Below are 14,376 nucleotides of genomic sequence, written 5' to 3' on the forward strand. Positions count from 1 at the left end.
TGCCACAAATTCCCCCAGCTATGAGCCTTCCAACCTTCTAAGTATTCCTTTATATGTGGTTCAGAGTTCTGGGACCATCCCCTGAGCCTGCTTGTTTGGGTATTCTGTGTTGTTGTTGGCGGAGCTCTCTGCTATACGTCCACCCGATCCGCCATCTTGTTTGTTCCCTCCTCTTCACTTTTAGCAAGCAAGGTTGTATCATCTGCATATCACAGGTTGTTAATGAAGTTAATTTAGTCACTGAAAACCTTATGAATACTTTCCTTAAACAAGAACAAACCTCTCCTATATTTAATCAGTATGAAATTTTACAGAATCTCAGTCAAAAGCCTCAAAATCATAAAAATGTTCAGTTTAGAAACACAGCACATTTTAACTAGTTAATTTAACAAAAGAATTAAGGCCTAAAAAAGCCAGTTTACATTTACCTTGTACTGGAGGATGACCAATCAAATTGGGTCCTAGCCCAACAGAGATAGTCAAAGAATGGTATCTTATGAATATTTATAATATGCAAATAATTATCCTTTTTTTTTTTTTAATGTTTTAATGTGAATTATGTGATAGTTTACATGGAAGAACATTAGTTTTACATTCATACTATCGTATATCGTTTCATTGCCATGGTTACCATCCCCTCCATGCATCATCAACCAACCAAAGGGTATACACTACAAGCCTGCCCCCTGGTCATCAGCACACAGCCCCTCTTCCTCTCTAGGTCTAAAGTCCCTAGATGCTCCATCTCTCCACATCATCATCTCTGCCTCCATCTTAGGCATCACTGCTTCTCTGGGTAGGGTCCCGCTCTCTGCTCTTCTCCCTTGATGGTCCTAGGGACCTCCGCTCCTAGACTGAAAAGTTAACCACTCTCCCCCTAGCTACAAAATGTCTACCTTTACATTTCCAACCCTCACAATCAGTCTTGATAACAATTATTCACTATTGTATCACAAAAGACCGATCCGCATTTCCTTTCATCAGCCCTGTCTAGACAGATTGGATACTACTCAGTGGGAATTCTACCTTCCTCCATGCCCTCTGGATCTAGGTTCCCTCTTGAAAGCTTGTATCCAGTCATTTCTTGTCTTTGTATCCCCCCTTTTTGGGTAGCCAATGTCCAAGTTGCCCATCGCTGTCTACTCTGTGTGTGGAGGGGGTGGGAATGATCCTTGCTGTAAAGATATGTTCCCTCTTTTGAGCTACTGCATCCATAGATGTAGGTCAAGTTCATCACATTGTATCAGATTATTCTTTTTCTCCTCTTCTTTGCAAATAATTACCTTTTAATCTTACATATCAATTGTTTACTTAGAATATCTTAACTGTGCCCACCTAACAAACTGCTGCAAGACAAAAGCCACATACTACAATTTAAAACCACACAAAAAAACAGCAATTTAGCCACAGAAAAGACATCAAATTACAGTCACCTATATTGTGCACACCAGCAATAATCCAGCACTACCCAAGGTCCAGGGTAAAAGCAGTAGTTTTCCAGGTATGGCCCACAGATCATGAATGCTTCTATTCTTATTTAAATGTACCTCAGGCCAAAGCTCCAAAGGAGCAACTCAGAAATTTGCATTTTTTAACTCCTATGAAAAAGTCAACTTGGCTGTACCAGGATTCTCAGTGATTTAGCACTTCAGATGTAGTGATTTCCTCCATAATGGGACCTAATATGATATAATCCCCACTCCCATGATGTGATCTGATGTTGTCATCTGTAATCTAACTATTCTATGGGTTGGAAATCCTCACTTCTGTGATGTTAATAAGGCCAGGTGCAATCTACTGGATTAGGTTGTATCTTCCTTCAGTCTCTTGAGATATAAAAGAGATGAAACAAGCAAGCAGCGCTTAGAGGGATCTATTGCCACCCAGAAAGAAGAGCCGGGAGTGGAGTGTATCCTTTGGTCCTGGGGTCCCTACACTGTGAAGTTCTTAGAGGTGTAGAAAGATTGATGCCCAGACACATGGAAATCTCCAGTGAATGTTGGGCCCACAGATGCTGAAAGGCGACACGGACTTTCTCCAGAGTCGGTGCTCTGAATTTGAACTTGTAGTCCCCTGAAGAGTAGGTGAAGGCATTTCTGTTAAAGGTGGCATTTCTGTTATAGCAGCACTAGAGAACAAAGACAACACCTTTCCAAGGTTCCCATTGCTGTCCAGTTGATTCTGACTCATAGTGGCCCTATAGGACAGAGTGGAACTGCCCCATAGTTTCCAAGGTTGTAGATCTTTATGGAAGCAGACTAACACATCTCTCTCTGTCGGTTCACACCGCTGACCTTTTGGTTTGCCACTGAGCACTTAGCCACTGTGTCACCAGGGCTCCTTCTTCCAAGGTTGCTGTTGTTATTGTTAAATGCCGCTGAGTCGATTCCAACCCACAGTGACCCTATATAGGGTTTCCAAGGAGCAGCTCGTGAGCTTGAACCACCAACGTTTAGTTCAAATAACTTTGCAGTCTGATGCATTAGCCCACATGCCACACCTTCCAAGGTTGTTGTTGTTGTTAGTTGCTTTGAGTCAGTACTGACCCATCGCGACCTTATGCACAGCAGAACGAAACACTGCCCAATCCTGGGCCAACCTCACTACTGTTGCTACGCTTGAGTCCATCGATGCTGCCACTTGGCCAATCCAGCTCATTGGGGGTCTTCCTCTTTTTCTCTGACCCTCCACCTTACCAAACATGATATCCTTCTCCAGCTAGTACACTTAAATTTGAAAGCCATTGGTTTAGGGTTAGGACAGTAAGGAGAAACAAGAGTAAGATGGAAATATTGAAACACTAATAAATCCAGGGTGATCAATCCATCAATCAGAAGAGTGGTCAGTAAACCAGCCACATAAAAGCATCAAAGGATTCCTGTCTTCCTTCACTAGTAGTTAACTCATTATCAGAAAACTGATGAGGAAATGCAGCTTTGACCGTCAGGATGGCAAACAAATGGAAAATTCTGAAAGATTTTTAAAGAATCAAAATGTTTCCCCACAACTGTGTATGTAACAAATGAGCCATTTCGTCAACACTTTGTGGTTAATAATCCGAGCAGGTTTTCATCAGTCAGTTATGTCTGTCTTTCTGTTAGATTTTGCCCATCTGATTTCCTTCATTACACTAACCATCTCACAAGCATCTGGCTTTCCTTCTTACCCTTAGGTGTTCTTTTAATCATCTAGCTGTTTATTGCTGTCAGTTGCCATCAAGTCAACTGGATTCCAACTCCTGGTGACCCAATGTGTGCAGAGCAGAACTGCTCCAGAACATTTTCAAGGATTTGGGAAGCAGATCACCAGACCTGCCTTCCAAGATGACTCTGGGTGGATCGAATTGCTAGCTGTTTGCCCAGCAGTTAAGTACTTAACTGATTGCACTTACAGTGACTTAATGCCTTCTGAAGTAGAAGAATATGATGGACTGGTTTAACGCTTAAATTCCTAGTAACATACTGCACCGCACTGTCCATCTAGGTAACCACACCACACGCCTTGGCAGCCATCTTGAAAACAAGGCAGGGCTCACCAGGGAGAACACTGAGCAAACTGAACATTCCCATCACTATCGCTACAAACAGTTCAGGGAGAAATCCGAAAGGTGTGGCTTGTAGCTTCATTTTCAAATACAAGAACAGTGTTTTAAAGCTACTTTAATAAGCTACAGCCACTTTTTAATAAAAATTGATGTAATTAGTATGATCTCGGGACAAGGAAATGGGAGGGGGGAAAACTGAGGAAGGAAAATCCCCATTTCTTCCAGATACATGTTACTTACTCTATGAACAAATAAAAACAACACTTCTTATTGCCCAAATAAATTTTATCCAAGATACTCAAAATATATATTGAAACATTAAATAAAAGCAATCTAACATTACAAACAAAGATGATACAAAAGCTCGTATACTCAACATGTCAAATCATGTTACTTCAAACAGTCTGCCATAACTATTAAGGTGTTGTTGTTGTTACGTGCCATCGAGTTGGTTTCAACTCATAGAAACCCTATGTTGGGTTTCTGAGACTTTTTTCAAGAACAGAAAGCCTCATCTTTCTCCTGCAGAGCAGTGGGTAGGCTTGAACCATTATCCAGTGCTTATCATATGGAGACAATGATCATTTATTCCACATGCCTTATAAAAAATTGCTTTGTGAAGTCTTTGAAATTAGCCTAGATTAATATTTAGCTACAAAATGAAAAATCTCTAGATCCACTAATCCCTTCAGCCATCAAGGAAAAGCAATCCACCAGTGATATAATCACCCTCCAGAACACCCTGTGTACCTATTGTTGTGGTTAGTTGCTGTCACGTCCACTGCAACTTACAGCAACCTTATTACAATAGAATAAAACACCACCCAGAATGGCATCACCCTCACAATCTTGGGTATGTTTGAACTTATTGTTGCAATTATTGTGCCAATCCATTTCATTGAGGACTTCCCTTTTTTGACCCTCTACTTTATCAGGAGTCCTGGGGTGTGACACTGTAGGATAAACACTGGACTGCTAACTGCAAGACTAGCAGTTCAAACCCATCAGCTGCAACTTGGAAACCTTACACAGGGTTTGCTATGAGTTGGAACCAACTCAACGGCACTTAAACAACAAACAACTACTGTATCAAACATGATGCCTTTTTGTAGCAATTAGTCTTTGCTGATAATATGTTCAAAGTGATCAAGCCAACGTTGAACCACCCTTGCTTCTAATGTGCATCCTCTTGGCTGCACATCCTCCAAGACAGATTTTGTTCTTCACCAACACCGTAATTGAAGTTTCAAGAAGACACTGAAGTGTCTTCTTCAGCCTTCCTTTGACATTGTCCAGCTTTTTTATGCATATGAGACAACTGAAAATATGACAACTTGGGTCACGAGCTCTTTAGTCAACAAAGTGATATCCTTGCTTCTTAAGATTTTAAATAGATGTTTTGGGAGTAGGTTTACTCAAGGCAATACATTGTTTGATTTCTTGATTGCTACTTCTATTAGTATTCGTTGTTGACCAAGTAAAATGAAATTCCTGAAAACTGTAATCTCTTTTTACTTATCTTGATGCTTGTGGCCCAGTTGTGAGGCTTTTCATTTTCTTTACACTCAGGTGTAATTTAGGCTTCTACCTTCATTGGTCAGTGCTTCAAGTTGTCTTCACTTTTGGCAAGCTAGGTTATGTTATCTGGATATCACAAGTTGTTAATGAGTCTACCTCCAATCCCACAATGCCACCTTCTTAGATTATTTGCTCAGCATGCAGACTGAGTAAGTAAGGTCAAGGATATAACACTGCTTTCCCAATTTCAAGCCAAACTGTATCCCCTTGTTCCGTGTGAGCAACTATTTCTCCCCATCGGCACAATCAAGTGTTCTGGAATTCCTATTCTTTGTAGTGCTATCCATAATTTGTTAAGATTCACACAGTTGAATGCCTTTGCACAGGTAAACATCTTTCTGGTAATTTCTGCTTTCAGTCAAGATCCATCTGTTTTAGCAAGGATATTTCTCATTCCAGGTCCTCTTTTGAGAATTACTTGAATTCCTGACAGTTTCCTGTCGCTATATGACTGTGGCTATTTTTAATATTACCACCAGTAAAATTTTGCTAGTATGTGATATTAAAAGACATTTTTCAGTAATCTTTGTATTTCATTTGATTATCTGTCTTGGAATGGGCACAAATATGGATCTCTTGCAGTTGGTTGGCCAGATAGCTGTCTTCCAAATTTCTCGACATAGATGAGAAAGCACTGCAGTGTTGCATTCATTTGTTGAAGCATTTTAATTAGTATTCCATCAAGTCCAGGAGCCTCGTGTTTTCACCAATGCCTTCAGTGCAGCTTGAACTCCTTCCTTCAGTGCCAGCAGTTCTTCATCATATGCAACTTCTTGAAATGACTGAACATAGAACCATTCTTTCTGTGCAGTGACTCTGCATAGTCCATCCATCTTCTTTTGGCGCTTCCTGTGTCATTCCATTGTTTGCCCATAGAATCCTTCAGTAATGCAACTCAAAGTTTTCTCTTCATTCTTTCAACTTGAGAAATGCCAATCCTGTTCTTTCCCTTTGGTTTTCTAACTCCAACTCTATGCACATTTCATTATATTACTTTGCACCTTATTTTCTTGAGACACTCTTTAGCACCTCTTGTCAGGTTTTATGTCATTGTTTTTTCTATTCACTTTAGCTATTGGCATATCCATTAATGGTCTGTTCCTTCTTTCCAGTCTTTTTAATGACCTTTTACTTTCTGAATCCACTAACCCCTTCAGTTATCAAGGAAAACAAAAATCATACTAACAATACACCAGCAATATCAATCATACTCCAGAACACTGCCATGCACTTTTGTTATTGTTAAGTGCCACTGAGTCAGTTCCAACTCATAGCGACCCTGTGTAGAGTTTCCAAGGAGTGGTTTGGGAGTTTGAACCACAGACCTTGTGGGTCAGTGCTTATCCTACAGCGCCACACCAGGACTCTAACATGGATTTAGATATACTTAAAATAGTCCCAAACCTTGCAAAGCTTATAGATTGAGCAGAAACCCTGTAAAATGTAGGACAGAGGCCTCAGAGGTGGTCATCTCATACCCATTTCTTTCACTGGTGTGATACTGTAGGAAAAGCATTGGATAGCAGGTCATTTGAATTGCAAGGTCAACGATTCAAACTCACCAGCTGCTCTTAAGAAACCCTATACATGGTTGCTATGAACTGACTCAATGGCACTTAAAACAACAAATCTTCAATGCTGACAGCCTTTTCTCGTCAGCTAAAGAGTCCAGGGAGTCCAGGTGTGGTGCTGTGGGTTAATGCGCTGGACTGCAGGGTCAGTTTGAACTGCAAGGTCAGTGATTCAAGCTCACCAGCCACTCCTCAGAAACCCTATACAGGGTCACTATGAGTCAGAAACGACTAGATGGCATTTAACTACATCAATAAGCCCCTAGGAGTGCTATTGTGGCACTGCAGAACTATGTGCTGGACCTCAAGTCGGTTTGAGCTGCAAGGTCGGTGGTTCAAACCCACAAGCTGCTTCTTGAAAACCTTATACAGGGTAGCTATGAGTTGAAACCAACTCAATGGCACTTAACAACAACCACAATAGGTACAGAGTTTCTTTTGGAGGTGATAAAATGATCTAAAATTGTGGTGATGACTACAGAATTCTATGAATATATCAAACCCCAGGAAATTAACATTTTCAATGGGCAACTTGCATGCCATATGATTTAGATCTCAATGAAGCAATTATAAAATAGCAATAACCTAGAAGCCAAGGCCCGGATCCCAACCCCCACAAGCTGCTGTTACTCACTTTGAAGTCTTCATGGAATCATCTGCCCAGCCTCCCTGCCGACGGGGTGGCTTAGGGGGAGGCGCCTACAGAGAAAAGCCAAAATAACACACACAATTAATGTTTGCCTTCAAACTGAGGTTAAGGTCAAACAAATCTATGTTCAGATAAAAATCTTTTAAGTGAAGATCCAGAAACCTGTCTAATAGACTGAAGCAATACATGTGCTTTTATGTCCTTTTGGTAGATACATCAACATTTCTGTGGTCACCTGACAATGTGGATGAACAGCTGAAACTGCTCATACTGTTTTAAGCCCGCAATTACAGTCTCAGGAATTTACCCCCAAGGAGATCATCAGAAAGGAGCAGGTTATTTTTGAATCATGAATAATCAGAAATAACCTAAATGACCAACAATAAGGACTTCAGTAAATCCTCTACAACCCCACCCACTGGGCAAGAATCAAGACCAGCTGCTATACACTGGAGCAACACCAGCCAAAAGCACCCTAAACTAAATGGCACAGAGAATGGTGCACAAGCTCATCTCCTGATCAGCCCCACCAAGAGGCAATTGGCGAGTACCTAATAAAAGTACACCAACATACAATCATCAACTTACTACAAATACAACATCACAATGTCATGAAAGCAGCAGACAATTTCTGTTTACAAGAAGAAACAAGGCAGAGTGGTTCCAACAAGAGACCAAGAGGCAGAGCTAGGAAACATTTTTTGAGGGAAAAAAACGCATTGGAATTACCTGAAATAGAATTAAAGAAAACGATATTTAGGTACATCCAAACGATTCACAGAAAGGTCAAGGAAAACACGTAAGTATTCAGGAAAGTACTATAGGAACAATCAAACAAAAACATATAAAGAATTAGAAACGATACAAAAACTGAAATCTAGATGATGAATACCAAGATTTTAGAAATGGACAAGACATTGAAAGGCAAAGGAGTATATGCAAATCAATGGAAGCCCAGATTAGTGAGCTTGAAGATAAAGCTCTCAATATTAGTAAACTAGAAGAACAATCAGAAAAAATTATGCAAAAATCTGGAGAAAGCCTAAGATTCACATGGGCCACCACGAAGAGGAGTACCTTACAGGTGACTGGAATTCCAGAACAGGAAGAAAAAAGAAAAGCACAGGAAAAATAGTGAAAGAGCTGTTGGAAGATATTGTCCCTAACATCATGAAAGAAAAGAAGATAACCATTCAAGAAGCAGAATGAACACCAAGCAGGACATACTTCAAGAGAAAAATCACCAAAACATAAAATAATAAATTTCCAAAATCAAAGACAAGGAAAGACTCTTGAGCAGTTCAGGAAAAACAAAGTTACCTAACAAAGGAAAGTCAGAAGATTAAGCTCTGATTTCTCAGGAGAAACCATGCAAGCAAGAAGGTAATGGGAGATCTATACAAAACTCTGAAGGAAAAATATTGCCAACCAAGAATCATATGCCCACAAAGTTTTCCCTCAAATACAATGGCAAAATTAGAACATTTCCAGATAAACAAAAATTAAAAGTAATTTTTTAAAAACCAGACCAACTTTACAAAAACTACTAAAGGGAGTCCTTTGGTCTGGGAACTAACAACAGCAGACAACAACTGGAGACTGGTATACACACCACCACCACCCAGAATTCAATGCAGATATAGAAGTATCCAAAGCAAAACACAGACAGTAAAATGACTGTAATCAATTCATACCTATTGTCAAGTACACTAAACATCAATGGATTAAGTGCACCAGTCAAAAGACAGAGAGCAGTAGAATGGACAAGAAACCACGATGTTTTAATGTGCTGTCTACAAGAGACACAACCAACACACTCTGGAAAACAGCATGGCACTTCCTCAGAAAGTTGGAAATAGAAATACAGAATGACCCAGCAATCCCTCTACTTAGTATATATCCACAAGAAATAAGAGCCATAACACAAATAGATATATGCACACCAAGGTTCAGTGCTGTACTATTCACAACAGCAAAAAGATGGAGACAACTTAAATGCTCATCAATGCAAGAATGGATACACGAACTTTGGTGCATACACACAACGGAATACTATGCAACGATGCAGTATGATGATAAATCTGCAAAACACCTCATAACATGCATGAATCTGGAGGACATTATGCTGACTGAAATAAGTCAATCACGAAAAGACATATACTATATGAGATCACTATCGTAAAAATTCAAGAAAAGGTTTTCATACTATGAGAAACACTCTTTGATGACTACCAGGTGTAGGAAAGAAAGAGTAATTCACTGGCTAAGGGTAGACACATGTTAACTTGGGTAAGGGAAAGGACAATCTGCAAGTAGGGGAAGGACAATATGCAAGAAGAGGGAGACTGGCAGAAGAATGAAGACAGGTGAAGGCACAAGGGCTCAACGGGATAGAGGTAAATAGTTATACATACACAACCTTGCAACAACAGTGTTCTGTGTGTACATACATGGACAGAGACACAGGCTAAATGGGTATGGGAGGAAGAATGGGATAGATATTTATTCATATATCCCACAAACACATGACAGTTTGACAGAGGCTATCTGTACATGAGTAGCCACAGGGAGGAAGCGGGACAAGGGATGTTGCATGGAGGAGATTGCGATCATTGAGATGAAACAAAGTGTTATGATTTGTTGAACGTAAAACTGATGATCTTGTCTGTAAACCTTCACTCAATTGACAATAAAAAGTTAAAAAATATGCAAATAATAAAAATTTATTACAAAAATAACGATATGAGAAAGTTCAATATATGTTCATTTTTTTAAAGTATGTTGCAAAGCACTAGGTATACGTTTCTGATTTTGTTTGAAGATTATTAATACACAAGTTGTCGTTAGCAGCCACCTAGTTAGTTTCGACTCATGGCAACCTCATGCACAAAGAGCATAAAGTGCTGCCTAGTCCTCTGTCTCTGCCATAGTTAGGTGCGGATCTGACAATGCTCCATTGTGATCCACAGGTTTTCCATTGGCTGATTTTCAGAAATAGAACACAAGACCTTTCTCCCATAATCAGTAATCCTCATATTAGTGTTCATTTTCTATACGTACATGAGGTGAAGGGACTCTAGTGATGAAATTGTGGACAATCTTCAGCTTCCTTTTTTCTACTACTGTACAGTTTCCTGTTTATTTTTAACAATCAAATTATATGGCCATCCTTAATAACCAGAAAATAAAGATGTTAAAAGGTGGCTCATGTAGAAGGCAAACTAAACTGGTGTGTTAAAAATAGGAAGCATTCATCTGTAATACATTCATTCAGAAATCCAAGTGTATAAACTCTCATGCAGCATTTGGCAACTCAAAACCCCATGGGACTATCAACTCATCCACTGAACCCCCGTCACTGTGTTGATTAGCAGAGTATTGCCTATTTTGAATTATTCAGCATTTGCCTAATACTGATTTTGAAAGTGTCTACGTATTTTCTTTTCTAAGACTTGATACAATTACAACCACTGTTTTTAGTCTAAGGTGGTGGTGGTTATATGCAGTAGATTGGTTCCAACTCATAGGGGCCCTGTCTCAGCTTTCCAAGGCTATAGATCTTTACGGAAGTCATAAGCCTCAACTTTATCCCTTGGGGCAGCTGGTAATTTTGAATGCTGACCTGGTGGTTAGCAGCCTGACTATGCTATCAGAGCTCCTTGTTGTTGTTAAGTGCTGCAGAGTCAGTTCTAACTCAAAGCGACCCCGTATAAGGATTCCACGGAGCGACTGGTGGACTTGTGGTTAGCAGACCAGTGGTTATCCTAAAGCGTCACACCAGGGCTCCTTAGGTACTCTGATAAATGGACCAAAACAGGAATTAGCAAAGTTTTTGTATAAAGGGAAAGCTAGTAAATATTTTCGGTTTTATGGGTCATACAGTCTGTTACCAGTCCTCACAGCAGGTACTACAAAATAAATGACCATAAATCATAAACAAACACAGTCATGTGCCTTATGATGTCCATTTGGGAAACGTCTACCCAACTATACCATAGTTCCAACCTGTGTTGTTCTTGTTAAGTACCGTCAAGTCGGCTTTGACTCACAGTGACCCTATATACCATTTCCAAGACTTTTTCAATCTTTGCCGGAACAGAAAGCCTTATCTTTCTCCCAAGGAGCAGCTGGTAGAATTAAACTGCCATCGTTGTGATTTGTAGTCCAGTGCTTACCATATGGAGCCACCAAACTCTCTGTAAAGCCTATGATATTAAAAATCTGAGATACGTACAATGGCTCATAATGACAGGAGCTACTTTACAACCTGCATCAAAACATGTTTGTTAGTATTATTGATTATTGCATGCTCTAGTGTATCTGGAAGTATTTCTTTTTGTACATAGAAAGGTGCACTATATATACTAAGACAAACAATTGACTGTCTGACATTAGACATTAGGCATGAACTGTACCTAATTGTTTCAACCTGATGCAGCATTGTAGGATCAACATGAGACTGCCAACCGCCACTCCTCAGAAACCCTATACAGAGTCACTGAAAGTCAGCACTGACTCGGCAGCACACAACAACAACATACAAATTCAACATAAAGATAGACGTGGGCAGAGGTAAATAATGATGTATGCACAACCTTGGAACAACAGGGTTCTGGGATACAGAGATTGAGCCATGGTTGGAATGGGGAAAAGGGGGGAATAATGCTAAGGGGGGAAGGAGCTCTGGTAGCATAGTGGTTACGAATCGGGCTGTGAACCGCAAGGTCAGCAGTTCGAAACTACCAGCTGCTCTGCGGGAGACAGATGAGGCTTTCTGCTCCCATACAGATTTACAGCCTCGGAAACCCTGTTCAGGGTCGCTATGGGTCAGAACCGACTTGACGACACTTAACAACAACAATGTTAAGATGCTTGGCTGTCTTTTTTTTTTTTAATGTTTTATTGTGAATTATATGGTAGTTTACATGGGAGAACGTTAGTTTTACATTCATTCTATCGTATTATCTTTTCATTGTCATGGTTATAATCCCCTCTATGCATCATCAACCTACCAAAGGGTATACTCTGCAAGCCTGCCCCTTATACTCGCCCCCCTTCCCCCAGTCTTCAGCACACAGTCGCTCTCCCTCTCTGGATCTAAAGTCCCCAGCTGCTCCATCGCTTCACGTCATCATCTCAGCCTCCATCTCAGGCATAACTGCTTCTCTGGGTAGGGTCCCGCTCTCGGCTCTTCTCTGTTGATGGTCCTAGGGACCTCTGCTCCTAGACTGGAAAGTTAATCACTCCCTTCCTTGCTATAAAATGTCTACCTTTACATTTCCAACCCTCACAATCAGTCCTGATAACAATTATTCACTATTGTATCACAAGAGACCCATCTGCACTTCATTTCATCAGTTATGCCTAGACAGATTGGATACTCCTCACTTTCTCCTTCCTCCAGGCCCCCTGGCTCTAGGTTCCCTCTTGAAAGCTTGTAAGCCAGTCACTTCTTGCCTTTGTAGCCCCCTGCCTCCCCATTTTGGGTAGCCAATGCCCAAGTTGCCCATCCCTGTCTATTCTTTGTGTGGAGCGGGTGGGAATGATTCTTGCTGTAAAGATTTGTTCCCTCTTTTGAGCTACTGCTTCCATAGGTGTAGGTCAAGTTCATCAAATTGTATCAGATTACTCTTTTTTCCCTCTTCTTTCTTCTTCTGGTTGAGTTCTGATCATCCAGTCATTGAAGCCAGGTCAAGTGGGCATTATCTGCAAGTGTGGGTATTCTTATGCATATGGCCTCTCTTTTTATCAGCTGAATGCTTCACTTTCCACATTGTAGGGCTCAGCTTGCGGCTTCATTGCTGTTTTTCCCTTAGAGCGTGTATTCCCACTGAGTCTTATTCTTGGAAGGGGCTGGCTGTCTTTTGAATCTTAGCTCCGCGGGAGAAAGATGAGGCTTTCTACTCCCGTAAAGATTTACACCCTTGGAAACCTTGTATAGGGTCGCTATGGGTCAGAACCAACTCAACGGCACTTAACAACAACAACAACATATTATAAAATAGACACTGGAGGGGGAGAGAAAGGAATAGCCAGAAACATCACCAGGAAAGCTTGTAAGTCTGTCTTCTGCCTATAACTGATTGGAATACCTAAAATGGGGCTAAACGTGCCCAGTGAAGAAGGCTTCCTGCAGAGCCTCTGCAATACATAAGACTACAGGTGGAAGCCTGAACCACATCTAGATCTTCAGAGATGGGAAATTTCCACTTGAAAGGATTAGCGGACCAGCCTGGAGCAGCTAGAAGAACAGAAGATACTTCTTGAAAGAAAGACCTACAGGAAAAATATAAAACAATAGAGGCAGACTGACTGTTACTACAAGAACAAGCAACATGCTTGCCCAGAAAACATCAAGGCAAGTGGTCTGGTCCCCTCAGTGCAAACCCCCTTCCAAGAATAAGAGTCAGTGGGAATACACATTCTGATTGGTGACCACACTCGTCACTGATAAGGGTAAGTGAGGGAAAAACGGCAATGAAGCAGCAAGCTAAGCCCTACAATGTTCAATAGACTTCTGTGAACCTGCGTGAAGACCTGGTTGGCCAGCAGTGTGGCAAGACCTGGGGCCTCTTGGGCCCATAGTCAGTGACACAGCCACAGAGGACTAGAGTGGAGAGTGGAGAGTTCAGCTGATAAAAAGAGAGGGCATCTGCACACAAACACCCACACTTGCAGATAATACCCACTTGACCTGGCTTCAATGACTGGATGATCAGAGCTCAACCAGAAGAAGAAAGAAGAGGGAAAAAAGCGTAATCTGATACAATTTGATGAACTTGTAGCAAAGATCATTCCCACCCCCTCCATTCACAGAGTAGACAGGGATGGGCAACTTGGACATTGGCTACCAAAATGGGGGGCTACAAAGGCAAGAAGTAACTGCCTTACAAGCTTTCAAGAGGGAAGCTAGATTCATAGGGCATGAAGCAAAGTAGAATCTCCACTGAGTAGTATACAATCTGTCTAGGTGGGGCTGATGAAATGAAATCCGGATGGATCTCTTGTGATACAATAGTGAATAATTGCTATTT

At 40.9% G+C, this 14,376-nt stretch overlaps 1 protein-coding gene across 1 annotated transcript in view; it reads right to left on the minus strand.

Annotated features, from left to right (window-relative positions):
* IFT43 (intraflagellar transport 43 homolog (Chlamydomonas)) overlaps positions 1 to 14,376 on the minus strand; it is a 152,583-nt gene that overhangs the window by 84,415 nt on the left and 53,792 nt on the right. Inside the window, exon 3 of the mRNA XM_006865601.1 lies at positions 7,328 to 7,392. Coding sequence (XP_006865663.1) covers positions 7,328 to 7,392 — 65 coding nt within the window. The remainder of the gene's footprint in view (positions 1 to 7,327; positions 7,393 to 14,376) is intronic.

Source organism: Chrysochloris asiatica, unplaced genomic scaffold (assembly GCF_000296735.1).
Source record: "Chrysochloris asiatica unplaced genomic scaffold, ChrAsi1.0 scaffold00079, whole genome shotgun sequence".
Classification (NCBI taxonomy): Eukaryota; Metazoa; Chordata; class Mammalia; order Afrosoricida; family Chrysochloridae; genus Chrysochloris; species Chrysochloris asiatica.